A 16,018-nucleotide genomic window follows, 5' to 3' on the forward strand; every position below is an offset into this window, starting at 1 on the left:
GGTTACGATCTGGACTGAGCAGTGGTTATAACATGGACTGAGTACACAGCAGTGGTTATAACATGGACTGAGCAGTGGTTATAATCTGGACTGAGCACTGAGTAGTGGTTATATCCTGAACCGAGCACTGAGCAGTGGTTATAACCTAGACCAAGCACTGAGTAGTGGTTGTAATCAGGATTGAGCAGTGGTGATAACCCGGACTGAGCATTGAGCAGTGGATATAATCTGACTGAGCAGTGGTTATAATCTGGATTGAGCAGTGGTTATAACCTGGACTGAGCAGTGGTTATAATCTGGATTGAGCAGTGGTTATAACCTGGACTGAGCAGTGGTTATAATCTGGACTGAGCAGTGGTCATAACAACGACTAAGCACTGAGTAGTGGCTAAAACTTGGACTGAGCAGTCATCATAACAAGGACTGAGCACTGTGTAGTGGTTAGAACATGGACTCAGCACTGAACAGTGGTTACAAGGACTGTGCAGTGGTTATAAGCTAGACTGAGCACTGAGTAGTGGTTATATCCTGAACTGAGCATTGAGTAGTGGTTATAACCTGTCCTGAGCATTGAGTAGTGGTTATAACCTGTCCTGAGCATTGAGTAGTGGTTATAACCTGGACTGGGCACTGAGCAGTGGTTATGACCTGGACTGAGCATTGAGTAGTGGTTATAATTTGGACTTAGCAGTGGTCATAACATGGACTGAACACTGAGTAGTGGTTATAACCAAACTGAGCACTGAGTAGTGGTTATAATCTGGACTGAGCACTGAGTAGTGGCTATAGCCTGGACTGAGCAGTGGTCATAACAAGGACTGAGCAGTGAGTAGTTGTTATAATATGTATTGAGCAGTGGTCATAATCTGGACTGAGCAGTGTTCATAACAAGGACTGAGCACTGAGTAGTGGTCATAACCTAGACTGAGCACTAAGTATCGGTCATAACCTGGACTGAGCAGTGGTTATAACCTGGACTCAGCACTGAGCAGTGGTCATAACCTGGACTGAGCACTGAGTAGTGGTCATAACTTGGACTGAGCACTGAGCAGAGGTTATAACCTGTACTGAGCACTGAGCAGAGGTTATAACCTGGACTGAGCACTGAGCAGTGGTTATAACCTGGACTGAGCACTGAGCAGTGGTTATAACCTGGACTGAGCACTGAGCAGTGGTTACATCCTGAACTGACTAAAAAAACCAAACAAACGAAGTTGACCTCCATGAAAGTGGAGCACAGAGAGGGAGAGAGTCTGTCCTTGTTGGGCGGCATCCACTACACACACGTCATGAAGAAAGGAATATAGAAAGGAAGAAAGGGAAACAAATCTTCCTGTGAAAGGATTTGCACGATGAAACACACACACACACACACACACACACACACACACACACACACACACACACACACACACAGAATGAGAGAGAGAGTATTGAGTGACACTGACACTGCCGCGTGGCTCACAGTCTCTTCCACATCCTTCCCACACCTGCTGTACTTGAGCAGCCGCCCGCCATTTCTGAACCACCCGCTGTACAGGTGTTTGGAGCTTCCTGCAGCTGTCTGGCGTCACGTGTAATGACCATGTCCATTGCACACCTCTCTGGCGTCACGTGTAATGACCATGTCCATTGCACACCTCTCTGGCGTCACGTGTAATGACCATGTCCATTGCACACCTGTAGTCAGCGCTGTGGCGTCACGTGGACTGACCGTGTTCATCTCAACACCTCTCTCTCGGGTTCGTCGCTGAGTGACAGACGAGCGAAGAGAACTGGGAGTGTTGGCTGAGTGTTGCTGTCACGGTGACGTCGACACTACGAAGTGTTTGGTGGCCATGGACTGCACACGGATGCAGGCATTTGGCGTGACAACAGTGGGCCCCCACACACTGTTCCCAGCTGGGAGAGAGCGGGGTCGCTGTGGTCAGTGAGCTGTGGCGGTCAGTGGACGGTGTGTGTGTGTGTGCGAAGATTTGAACCTGGGTCCATGACAGAGCGGAAGTGTAGCGGCACTACGGCCTGATGGCACGGGCCTGTGTTGTGGTGTGGACCTGGCTCGTCCTGGGGCTGTCTGGGGTTTGCTGTGACAGTGAGTGCTACCTGTCTGTGTGTATATCCGTCTGTCTGTGTGTCTCTGTGTGTCTGTCTGTCTGTCTCACTCACTGTCTCAAACGAGCTTTTATAGACATATTTCTCTTGTAAGGTCTTTTTCTCACAAATCAACAACATGGTGTTTTCCCTTGTAATGTGCAATGTAAAATTCAGACACAAACTTGGCATCCGTCAAGGATCTGTTCTCGGTTCTCTTCTCTTTTCCCTCTGTGTTAGTGACCTCCCCCTGATTCAGTAAGAAAGGCTTGTGCGAAATTCGCTGACAGTCTGTTCACGCCAGCCATTTTTACGTTACTCAGCTACATACTACTTTGTCAGTCAACTAACTGAATAGACTGAATTTGACCACATGTCTTCAAACGGACAGAAAACACAATACATACTAAACATTTCCTGACACAAAGGACAAACAGTAACCTCACCTGTCGGTGACACGCTGATTCGTCACCAGTGTGTTCATGATTAAGTTGTTCTAAAAATCTGAATCTTTCTCTCTTTCTGATTACATAGAACTCGATTCGCTTTTAATTCTCTTTCTCTCTTTTTGTGTATCTCTTCTGACTGTTTGTCAGTCTGTCGGTCTGTCTGCTTCTCTCTCACTGTTTCTGTCTCTGTCTGTCTGTCTGTCTGTCTCTCTCTGTTGGCTCCCTCTCTCTCCCTCTCTAGTTCTGTCTGTCTGTCTGTCTGTCTGTCTCTCTCTTTCTCATGCCAGAAACTATTGGCAACTTCGGAAATTCTATCACAAAATATTTTATAGAATTAATAGAGACAGTATTTTTAAAATGTTAATCAGCCCAGATACAATATGAGTGGATTTTTTTTTCGTATAACTAAAATATGTCATAATAAGATATCATCTGCAATCGTTCATTTACTTTTATGAAATTACATATGCGCACCCACGTCCGCATGCACAGACACACACCCCACATTGACATTTACCGCTGTACTCGGAGACACTTTTACACTCAGTTATGCACACACACACACACACACACACACACACACACACACGCATACTCAAGCAACACAAACTCTGGTGTGCTCTCGTGTCTTGTCCTGACTAGATTGCTTAACTCACTCCTCACTGGTTGTCCTAGATATTTAACACAAAAACTCCAGAAAGTTCAAAACGCAGGAGCAAGATTAATCTTTAGAACCAAAAAGACTGACAATATCACTCATCTTCTGCATTCTCTTCACTGGTTACCAATTTCTGCCCGCATTCAGTAAAAGTTGCAATTCTCACCTTCAGCTCCATTTTGGGTGCTGCTCCTCAGTATCTGAGAGAATTGATTCAAACCTACACACCCCGTTGACAACTCAGATCATCTTCCGATTCACGGCGGCTACTTGCTCCCCGTGTTAAAAGCCCGATCCTTCGGTGATTCTTCCTTTTCTTATTCAGCTCCATATGTGTGGAACACTTTACCTCACGATCTCGCCACTCTGAAGAGAGTAACCTGCCCTTGAGCCCACTGGCTGCACTGTGTTGGCCTCTGCCTTTTTGTGTTGATTCTGTGGCTCCCCTGTTTTGATCTGAACATTTTTTATATGTGTGTGTGCGTCGTTTTTCCAGGATACCTAAGGTCGGAACAGTTGTATCATATTTATTTGCTTTTTTGAACAATTTGATAAATAATATTCGTCATATCAGTGTTTCAATTTTCAAACTGACATCAATGAATGCTACTCACCGTACCCTCGTTATCGCATCAGCGACCATCTTCGTCCTGCCAACGATAATCTCCGTTTTCCACGTGCCCAGCACTCTCTTACCGTCCGACCGCTGCTCTCGCACTGCTACTGTCACCATGGTGAACGTCAATTACATCAGAGCGTTGCTGTCAAATATAGCAGGGCATGAACAATTCCGACTACACGATGACACGACGCAGCGCATGATCAGCCTGGGCATCGGCAGAACAAAGACAAAACGAGGAACCACAGCGGGAAGACTTCGCCGTGTGTGGACCTCTGTCCCCAGCACTGATCGTCCTGTCTCCGATGTCAGCCCTGCTGTTGCTGTGACTGTCACTGACAACCTCAACATCCATGTTCAAGCTGACTCTTTTACTTCCCGTGACACTGTCCTCTCTGACACTTTTCCAAAATGTGTATCTCCCGTGGTTGGCTCTGGTCTGCTTTCTACCCCTTCCACACCTGTCTCAACTCCCGGACCTTTCTCTGCCTTCCCACTGTCCTCCACTGCTCAGTCACCATCGTCTCCTTCCGTTGCCTGTCTGTCTGACTCACCTGCTTCACCATTAGATTTCTCTCAGCCTGCCTCTGATCTCTTTCATGCCTGCCTGTTCAATGCTCAATCTGTCTGCCCTGATCAAAAGACTGACTATATTTCTGATTATATTTTTGAAAATAACTTTGATATCGTATTTCTCACTGAAACCTGGTTGAAATTACAAGGCCACGAACCCAAACTTAAACAACTGACCCCCCCCCCTTCCCCCCCCCCCCCACACACACACCCCTGGATACAAAACCAAGTCACTTCCTCGACTGTCTCGTGGAGGTGGCATCGCCATCGTCTACACAGACATCTTGGAGTCTTCCCTTTTCCTTCTCCCATAACCATGCCTTTCCACATGATACTTTTGAAATGCTCGAAGTCACTCTCAATGTTCCCGGTCACTCAATCATCTTCTGTTGTCTCTATCGTCCTCCTCCTTGTCGAAAAACAACCTAACGTCTTCTCTGTTTTACGATGAGTTCCAAACATTACTTGATTACTACAGCCTTCGTTCTGGCAAACTTATCATCCTCGGAGACTTCAATTTTCATTTCGATAACCAAACTTCCACTGATGTCAAACGCCTATGTCTATCTCTGTCCAATCATTCTCTCTCTCAGCTCGTTACAGAACCAACACACAGATCTGGCCATACGTTGGACTGGCTCATCGCACATGACTGATGCCATGACTGCGTTAGTGACTGTAACTGACGAACTCTCTTCCGACCATTCTGCTGTCATATTCTTGCTTAGTATTTCAAAACCTACCCAAACCAAAATATCCGTTACTCGTCGCAACCCTGAAATCCATCAACATTAACGCTTTTTCTTCTCAAGCTGCTGAACGCCTTTCCAAAATTTCTTCCCGCACCAATGTCTCTACACATTACAACACTGTCCTCTCTCAACTGCGGGACGAACATGCACCCCCCACTACCCGCATGCTCCCTAATAGACCTTCCGCCCCATGGTACACACAAGACATTTGACTTGCAAAACGCAAACGTCGCAAATTGGAACGGCGATGGCGATCAACAAAACTAAAAGTCCACAATCAAATCTTGCGAAAACAAATAAAGTCAAACATATGATCTCATCAGCGAAGACAAACTTCTTTTCTTCTCAAGTTCCGGATGCCACATCCACCAAATCTCTTTACTCTGTCATGTCAAATCTTCTGGGTACTGCCAAAAAGACTGCTCGTCCTTCTGCCTACACTTTAACTGAACTCCCCAATGTCTTCTCCTCTTTCTTTTTCGACAAACTCCAAAATATCCCTATCATCTTAGACCAAATGCCTTCCAACCTGCTCATCCTGATCCTCAATTCAACGGCACTCCTCTCCATTCCTTTAATCCATTAACTGAAACAGAAGTCCATGAAATCCTGAAAGAAATGACAATAAAATCCTGTGAGCTAGGTCCTATACCAGCCTCTGTCTTTTCCCAGTGTGTCTCACAGCTTCTCCCCACAATCACCAATATTGTCAACTCATCCCTTCTCACTGGAACGTTTCCATCCACTTTCAAAACTGCAATCGTCCGGCCTCTTCTGAAGAAATCCAACCATGACGCAAACATTTTGAAAAACTATCAACCAGTTTCTAATCTTCCATTCCTGTCCAAACTCCTTGAAAAAGCTGTCCTGAAGCAGCTCAACAGTCACCTTTGTTTCAACAAACCTCATCCACCCATTTCAGTCTGCCTATCGTGCTGACCACAGCACCGAAACCACTCTCCTTCACATTCTGAATAACCTACTGCTAGCGTCCGACTCAGGACAGATCTCCCTTCTCACTCTTCTCGACTTGTCAGCCGCCTTTGACACGATAGACCATTCAATCCTTCTTTCCCGTCTTCATTTTACATTTGGTATCAACGGCACTGTTCTAAACTGGTTCAATCCTTATCTTACTGATCGATTCCAGTCTGTCATTGTTGATAATTTCCAGTCTGAACCCGTTAAAATTGAACATGGAGTCCCACAGGGATCTGTTTTAGGCCCAGTGCTCTTCACACTGTACACTGCTCCTCTCGCTGAAATTATCAACTGCCATAATGTCAGTCATCATTCTTACGCTGATGACACTCAACTCCAGAAGAGTGATACCCCCGAAAAGCTGCCGTCGCTCTTGGAAGAAACATCCAACTGATTCCTGGACTTTCAAAATTGGATGACTCTAAATAAGTTACAATTGAACGCGTACAAAACTGAAGCAATGATCATAGGAACTAAACGAAAACTCTCTTCCATCACAACTGACACAGTCAAACTTGGCAGTACATCCTTCCCTCTTTCCAGTTCAGTCAGGAACCTCGGCGTCGTCCTTGACAACACACTGTCCATGCAAAAATTTATCAGTCAGACATGTCAGTCCTGCTACCGTCAATTGCGGCGCATCAGTTCCATCCGGAAATATCTGTCCATTGACGCAACATCTAGACTTGTCGTTTCTCTCATTCTCCCTCGCCTTGACTACTGTAATTCTCTATTGTCTGGTTCGCCTGCTTCATCCATTCAGTCCCTTCAGCGCATACAAAACTCTGCTGCCCGACTCGTCCTCAGAAAGAAAAGATCAGAGCACATCACTCCTCTTTTGCAACATCTCCACTGGCTCCCTGTCTCACACAGAATAAAGTACAAGATCAGCACTCTATGTTATAAATGTATTCACAAATAAGCCCCTTTCCTATCTCTATGGCTGCCTTCACCTCTACACTCCATCTTGCTCACTACGATCAGCTTCGGATCCACTCTGCTTACGCATACCCAGATTCAAACTCGCGACAGTTGGCCGCCGTTCTTTCTCTGTCTCTGGACCTTGCATTTGGAATGAACTTCCTCTTTCGCTTCGTCAAGTCTCCACACTCAGCTCTTTCAAGTCTGGCCTTAAAACCCAACTCTTCCCAAAATAGCCTCCCTTCCTTGCCTCTTCCTTGTCTTCAGTTTCTCCAGTTTTTAGAGTTATGCATGCGTGTGAATGACTGGTGCGAAAGCGGTTTGATTTGTCTATGCACAAGATTCAACGGTGTATAAATACCATTATTATTATTATTATTATTATTATTACTCTCCTTCATTTCAGTCTTTCAAAACTGGTCTGAAAACATCTTTTTGAAAACGCCTATCCACAGACCTTCCATACCTTTTCCGTTATAAGCCATGCAAACTCCCTCTCTCTTTCGGTGTTATTGTGTGTGTGTGTGTGTGTGTGTGTGTGTGTGTGTGTGTGTGTGTGTGTGTGTGTGTGTGTGTGTGTGTGTGTGTGTAATTATGTAATACGCGTAGTCTCTGATTCTGTTTTATATTATTGTGCGCTAAATCATTATTTTTCTTCTTTCTTTTGTGAGTTATTGCTTGTGTGTGTGTGTGTGTGTGTGTGTGTGTGTGTGTGTGTGTGTGTTTGATGTTGATTGTAAAGCGCTTTGAGTTCTCTTTAAGGGAGGAAAACGCTCAACAAATATCCATTATTATCATTATTACACACACACACACACACACACACACACACACACACACATTACACACACAAGCACACACACCACACCACACACACACACACATATTACACACACACACACACACACACACACACACAAAGACGGCGACAAAGGAACGAACAGATTGTATCACTGCAGTCAGATTTACAACTCATTGGCAGGCTTTGTTGCACTGTGTGTCTACCATGTCCACCATGCACGGTCCATCTCCGATGAATGTGTCAGCGCTCAGTCTGTGAATGTGTCAGCGCTCAGTCTGTGAATGTGTCAGCGCTCAGTCTGTGAATGTCAGCGCTCAGTCTGTGAATGTGTCAGCGCTCAGTCTGTGAATGTGTCAGCGCTCAGTCTGTGAATGTGTCAGCGCTCAGTCTGTGAATGTGTCAGCGCTCAGTCTGTGAATGTGTCACCGCTCAGCCTCACGTCTCCACCACCTGACTGGAGTGTGGAGTGTGGAGTTTTGCCTCTCACTGTGAAACACACACAGAAGCCCACAGCACCGCCAGCATTCAATTGGAAATAAACATCGGATCTGGGCAACAGTATTGATTTGGTTGTCACGCGATATTCCCTAGCTGGTAGTGTGACTGACGTCAAGCGGCGTGAAGGCTGCGAGGTCCGCGTGACGTGCTCTAGTCTGTCACGTGACACGGCGCGCTGCCAGGTTGCCCATGGCAACGTGTGCTGCTCTTCTCTGCCTCGTCACCGCCAGCAGTCCTGTGTGTGGACTTCAGGCCACTCTCCCCAGGGGAAAACGTGTCGCCACATCATCTGAAAGACTAATACCCAGGCCACCACTCTCGCTGTTGTGAAGGGCTCGAAAGATTAACGTTCAGACCACCAGTCTGGTTCTTGGAGCGAGTACAAATGGAATGTAGGGCCTGGTAGTTTACCTCCCCGACCATCAGTACAGCTGCTGTAAAGGGGTGGGAGTAGGGGGAGGGGGTGGGGTAAAATCAAATATTGGATCTGAAATACAAGCGCCCAGGCCACTACTCTGGTTCTTGTGAAGAGGAAGTAAAATGGAATCCAGGACCTGAAGGACTAGCGCCCAGACCACCAATCTGGTTCTTGTGAAGTGAAAGTAAAAATGGAATCCAGGACATAGATGGGGATTGTGTCCACTGGGCCACTGCTTCACTGGGGAAGGCGGGTAGCCGTGACCAGACTGCTGGGTACATTTCAGGGTGGACTCTGGGGACACCTGCTACAAGTCATTTTGGTGACCTCTGGCCTCTCACATTGATGTCTCTTGTGTTCTTTCCTACACAGCTACCCGGCACATTTTGCTACGTATATCCACTGTCGTAGTAACTGGTCCTCAATAATAATGATGATGATAGTATCTATATAGCACAGAATCATCCACTGTCGTAGTGACTGGTCCTCAATAATAATGATGATGATAGTATCTATATAGCACAGAATCATCCACTGTCGTAGTGACTGGTCCTCAATAATAATGATGATGATAGTATCTATATAGCACAGAATCTTGCGCAGCGACAAAGCAGGGCGCTTTCACACCAGCCATTCACACGCATGCATAACTTTAACACTGGAGAAAGTGAAGACAGAGAAGAGGCAGGGGAGGGAGACTGTCTTGGGAAGAGGTGGGTTTTAAGGCCAGACCTGAAAGAGCTGAGTGCGGAGACCCGACAAAGCGAAAGAGGAAGTTCATTCCAAACGCAAGGTTCAGAGACAGAGAAAGAACGGCGGCCAACAGTGGAGTGTTTGAATCTGGGTATGCGTCAACAGAGTGGATCAGAAGCCGATCGTAGAGAGCGAGATGGAGTGTAGAGGTGAAGGCAGCCACAGAGATTGGAAGGGGCAGATTTGTGAATACATTTATAACGTAGAGTGCTGATCTTATACTTTATTCTGTGTGGGACAGGGAACCAATGGAGATGGTGCAAAAAAAGAAAAAAAAAGGGAGTGATGTGCTCAGATCTTTTCTTTCTGAGAACGAGTCGGGCAGCAGAGTTTTGTATGCGCTGAAGGGATTGAATGGATGAAGCAGGCAAACCAGACAATAGAGAGTTACAGTAGGCAAGGCGAGAGAGAATGAGAGAAACGACAAGTCTAGATGTTGCGTCAGTGGACAGATATTTCCGAATGGAACTGATGCGCCGCAATTGGCAGTAGCAGGATTGACATATCTGACTGATAATTTTTTACATGGACATTGTGTTGTCAAGGACAACACCGAGGTTCCTGACTGAGCTGGAAAGAGGGATGGATGTACTGCCCAGTTTGATTGTGTCAATTGGTCCTTTACAGATGTTGCCGCGTATATCCAGTGTCCTAGTTACTGGTCCTCAACAGGTATTGCCACGTGTATCCACTGTCCTAGTTACTGGTCCTCAACAGGTATTGCCACGTGTATCCAGTGTCCTAGTTACTGGTCCTCAACAGGTATTGCCACGTGTATCCACTGTCCTAGTTACTGGTCCTCAACAGGTATTGCCACGTGTATCTACTGTCCTAGTTACTGGTCCTCAACAAGTATTGCCACGTGTATCCACTGTCCTAGTTACTGGTCCTCAACAGGTATTGCCACGTGTATCTGCTGTCCTAGTTACTGGTCCTCAACAGGTATTGCCACGTGTATCTGCTGTCCTAGTTACTGGTCCTCAACAGGTATTGCCACGTGTATCTACTGTCCTAGTTACTGGTCCTCAACAAGTATTGCCACGTGTATCTACTGTCCTAGTTACTGGTCCTCAACAAGTATTGCCACGTGTATCTACTGTCCTAGCAATTAGCCTTTGTGTGCCTTGCAGTGAGAATGAACTCAACGGACCGCTGAGTGACCATGACAGCTGAATCATACAACTCGCCTTGCCGTCGTCACAGTGACATGCTGGGGGCAGGTGGTTCAGATCCCTGCACTTTGTGGTCAGGAGCCGTGACACAATGAGCGTTGAACGTCTAACCCGGTGTTTACCACTGGTCGGGGTTCGAGACCTCTTTTGGGCATTGTATTGTGTCCTTCGGAAAGGCACCATACTCCCATCACCCCCCCCCCCCCGGCCCCCTCCCCCCAACCCCCACCAGGTATCACTGGGTACCTGAGATCAGTTGGGGAACGGACAGAAGGGGCGGAAGGAGAGGACTGGGCCCCGTCTTCCTATACCGAACCTAGACACAGTGGATTTGAACCCACGGCCCCGATGATCGAAGAGGCTATGGGACGTTGATCATTCTGACCTTTGACCTCACTTGAAACAAAGACAACACGACAAACTCATGTATCTAGCAAGATAGCTGTCTTTTCGTTCATGTGTTTGTGATTTCTATACATCTTTACTGTGCAGAAAAAAATATAGTGGGGTGGGAGATGTCCTTTTTAAGTGACACTGCTGAGATGGTTGAACAGAAGTGTGTGTGTGTGTGTGTGTGTGTGTGTGTGTGTGACAGCCGTGCCCACCATCAGCTGTCCACGCTACGTGTTGGAACACACGGCCCTGACCTGCAGCTGCAGCCTGCCACAGCCCGCCACAGGCACGGTCACGTGGCCTGGCCATTCCACCAATGGCACACTGACCGTGCCAAAGGTGCAGCGCTCACATAATGGCACAGTGTACAGGTGTGAGGGTGAGGGGGGTACCGGAGAGACACAGTCAGTCAACTACACCTTGCTGGTGGCTTGTGAGTAATCCCCCCTTGTGTGTCTGGACCTGTCTGTCTGTCTCTGTGTGTCCCTTGGTCGGTCTGTCTGTGTTTGTCTCTCTGTTCTGTCTGTGTCTGTCTGTCTGTGTTTGCCCGTCGGTATGTTTGTCTGTGTTTGTTTCTCTGTTCTGTCTGTGTTTGTCGATCTGTCCGTGTTTGTCTGTCAGTATGTATGTCTGTGTTTGTCTCTCTGTTCTGTCTGTGTTTGTATGTCTGTCTGTGTTTGTCCATCGGTATGTTTGTGTTTGTCTCTCTGTTCTGTCTGTGTTTGTGTTTGTCCGTCAGTATGTATGTCTGTGTTTGTATGTCTGTCTGTGTTTGTATGTATGTCTGTGTTTGTCCATCGGTATGTTTGTGTTTGTCTCTCTGTTCTGTCTGTGTTTGTGTTTGTCCGTCAGTATGTATGTCTGTGTTTGTGTTTGTCCGTCAGTATGTATGTCTGTGTTTGTGTTTGTCCGTCAGTATGTATGTCTGTGTTTGTGTTTGTCCGTCAGTATGTATGTCTGTGTTTGTGTTTGTCCGTCAGTATGTATGTCTGTGTTTGTCTGTTCTGTCTGTGTTTGTCTGTCTGTCTGTCTGTCTGTGTTTGTCTGTTTGTGTTTGTCCCGTCAGTATGTACGTCTGTGTTTGTCTCTCTGTTCTGTCTGTGTTTGTCTGTGTGTCTGTGTTTATCAGTATGTACGTCTGTGTTTGTCTCTCGGTTCTGTCTGTGTTTGTCTGTCTGTCTGTGTTTGTCCGTCAGTATGTATGTCTGTGTTTGTCTCTCGGTTCTGTCTGTGTTTGTCTGTCTGTGTTTGTCCATCGGTATGTTTGTGTTTGTCTCTCTGTTCTGTCTGTGTTTGTGTTTGTCCGTCAGTATGTATGTCTGTGTTTGTCTGTCTGTGTTTGTATGTATGTCTGTCTGTGTTTGTCAGTATGTCTGTCTGTCTGTGTTTGTCTCTCTCTTCTGTCTGTGTTTGTCTCTCTCTTCTGTCTGTGTTTGTTGGTATGTCTGTGTTTGTAGGTAAGTAGGTATGTCGGTCTGTTTGTCTGCTCTGTCTGTGTTTGTGTCTCTGTTCTGTCTGTGTTTGTAGCTGGGTATGTCGGTCTGTGTTTGTCTATTCTGTTTGTGTATGTCTCTCTGTGTTCTATCCATCTATTTGTCCATCTATCTATCTCTCCTTTTATGTATCTCCCTCTGTCTCCTTCTTCTTCTTCCTTTACCCTCTCTCTTCTCCCTTCCCTCAATGACTTCCATCGACTACAAAGAACAAGCACTGTGACTTTCCCGCTGACAGAGCACAGTATCCTGCTGGAAAAGTGCTGAGGGTGGGGGTGGGAGGTGGGGTTATGTGCATGAAACTGGCTGTACTTGTGCTTGATTTTCTTTTCTGTTTTCTCTAGGTTATACGGGGGCAATAATTATGTACAGGGTTTAACACACACACACACACACACACACACACACACACATATATATATATATATATATATGTGTGTGTGTGTGTGTGTGTGTAGCCGTGTTGTAAATCGAGTGGTCTGTTAAAAGGGAATGGTACAAAAGAATGACTGATTTCCTGTACTAAAGAATAGAAAAGATCCACGCACTGACCAAGCACATATAGACGGCCAGTCACAAAAGATTTTATTGACTCACTTGTGTAAACAAAGTGAGCCTGTGTTTTAACCCGGTGTTCGGTTGTCTCTGTGTGTGTGTGTGTGTGTGTGTGTGTGTGTCCGTGGTAAACTTTAACATTGCCATTTTCTCTGCAAGTGCTTTGTCAGTTGGCACCAAATTTGGCATAAAAATAGGAAAAACTCAGTTCTTTCCAGTGATCTTGTTTAAAACAACATTGTACCTCTGAGATGGGCACCAAAAAAAAAAAAAAATTAAAAAGAAGCCAGATTATACGCAAACTGAATTTACTGTTATATTTATATTTTTTATTCTCTAAACTTGGCACTTTGATCTGATATTCTGACACAGCATCAAGAGCAGTCATTTTTATCATTTTTTGTTCAAACAGGAACTTCTTTTGCTAAGCATGGAATTTTTATTTATTTTGCATGTCTTTGGTGTAGATAGTAAAAAAGGGAAATTAATCGGTAATTAATGCTAGGCCTGACTAAGCGCGTTGGGTTATGCTGCTGGTCAGGCATCTGCTTGGCAGATGTGGTGTAGCGTATGTGGTTTTGTCCGAACGCATTGACGCCTCCTTGAGCTACTGAAACTGAAACTAATGCTAGGGGGGTTTTAAACTGATCTTTCTCATCTTAAACATTACATTTTGAAATCATACTCAATACATAAAAAGCTTGTGTGTTTTACTCTGTGTACAGGGCTTTCACTATGTTCTTTCGCCCAAGTGGTCTTTTTCTGAAAATACTAAAATCAGTACTACGAGTGGACTTTATAGATCTACTGGCTGATCCCTGAAGGTCATGGGCAAAAATCAATTGCATACACATATTTATACATGTTCAAAGCGCGTGCTCACAAACTCGAAGGGCGACGTTTTGTTTCAAGTAGTTGACCTGCCCGTTCAATCCAATATTCAATCAACAATACACAATAACATGTGATGGAAAGTTGGAGAAGGAGACCGTTAAATATTTATTCAGAAAAAGATTTGTGAACGCCTCATCACTTACTGGATTATACCCCAAACTGCCATAAAGATATCAACAAAATCAGTCGGAATTCACAGTTAAAAATAATAAACCATGAGAGTTAATACCCTTGATGAAACGTGAAAATGTTCAGTCTTTACTTTTTTTTTTCAAAATGAAGTCCTTTTCACTTCATACGACGTTTAGAAGTACTCGTACTTGGCTCTACATGTTATTAGTTTAACAAAATACTCAATTTTCATATCAGCTTTAAAATGATAAAATTAGATGGTAAAATTGGCGCCATAATGATAATTATATCAGCTTGAACAACACCCCCCCCCCCTCCTTATTAAAGATGTGACAAGGGAGGGGTTGTTTCAGACCAACGTATACTGACCCTCCCCCCTCCCCTCCCCCGCCCCCCAACCATCCTTCGGCCCCCCCCCCAAAACCGCCCCCCCTCCCAACACCCCTTCCCCCTTCCTATCGAAACATGAAGTACAGAGAGGGGCAGCATTCAGGCTGGCTTGTACAACTGACCCCTCCCCCCTTTAAAACTTCTCCCAGTATCGCGAGCTGTTAGAACCAACAGGACTGTACTGGCAGCTCTTGGCTTGGCTACATTGTACAGGGGTCTCTGCTTCCCCTTTCACATCACACCACTACAGCCCGGAAATGAAACTGAGTGGTTGCTCTCAGCTTAAAGCGAGTTTACACTGCTTCCTTCTTCACCCAGCTTACTCATCATCATCATCGGCCTCATCGTCATCGTCATCCTCCTCCTCCTCGTCGTCGTCGTCCTTGTTTTTGTCAGTCATTGTTTTTTTGTTTGTTTGTTTGTTTGCTGTCTACGTTCACAGATGTCTGAATGACAATTACGTTGCTTCGATGTGGTAAGCATCCGACTGTTTGTGTAACAGATACGATGAACGTGTTTGTTTGTTTGTTTTTTTTTTGTTTGTTTTTTTGTTTTGTTTGTTTGTTGTTGTTTTTTTCCGTTACACGACCAACATCGACTTGCCGATGATTCTGTCGTGGTTCATGCAATGCAGGGTGTCTCCATAACCCACCGAACACTGACATGGGTTACAGATATCTTTAACGTGCGTATTTGATCTTCTGCGTGCGTATGCACACGAAGGGGTGTTCAGGCACCAGCAGGTCTGCACATAATATGTTGACCTGGAAGATGGGAAAAATCTCCACCCTTTACCCACCAGGCGCCGTTACCGTGACTCGAACCCGGGACCCTCAGATTTGAAAGTCCAACGCTTTAACCACTCGGCTGTTGCGCCCGTGTCTCTTTATGCTTCACCACGCAGACACAGTGATGATGTTAGTCATCATCCTGTGTGTTATTTAACGGTCATGGTATCTCTTCATCCCTTCTGTATCCTGTCCAGTCTGTTACAACAGGGATGTCTTTTACTGTCTGTGTTTCAACGATGTAATGCACGGGGCTCTTGTAAGCACTGCGTACACACATGCGTGGGCACACGTACACACACACACACACACACTCTCTCTCTCTCTCTCTCTCTTTCACACACACATGCGCAAGCGCGCGCACAAACACACACACATGCGCACACACACAAACACACACGCACGCACACGCGCACACACACACACTATAAGCACACACACACAAGCACACACAAGCACACACAAGCACACACATACACTAAAAACACACACTCACATACACACACACACACACATACACACACGTACACACACAAGCACACACACACACACACACACACACACACACACACACAATCACACACACACACACATACACACACACACACGCACGCACAGACACACACACACACACACACACACACACACACACACACACACACACACACACACACACACACACACAA

At 45.7% G+C, this 16,018-nt stretch overlaps 1 protein-coding gene across 1 annotated transcript in view; it reads left to right on the forward strand.

Annotated features, from left to right (window-relative positions):
- Positions 1-943: 943 nt before the first annotated feature.
- Positions 944-16,018, forward strand: part of LOC143277684 (uncharacterized) — a 65,245-nt gene continuing 50,170 nt past the window's right edge. Inside the window, exons 1-2 of the mRNA XM_076582600.1 lie at positions 944-2,092; positions 11,283-11,513. Coding sequence (XP_076438715.1) covers positions 2,026-2,092; positions 11,283-11,513 — 298 coding nt within the window. The 5' untranslated portion in view covers positions 944-2,025. The remainder of the gene's footprint in view (positions 2,093-11,282; positions 11,514-16,018) is intronic.

This window comes from Babylonia areolata, chromosome 34 (genome assembly GCF_041734735.1).
Source record: "Babylonia areolata isolate BAREFJ2019XMU chromosome 34, ASM4173473v1, whole genome shotgun sequence".
NCBI classification, from domain to species: domain Eukaryota; kingdom Metazoa; phylum Mollusca; class Gastropoda; order Neogastropoda; family Buccinidae; genus Babylonia; species Babylonia areolata.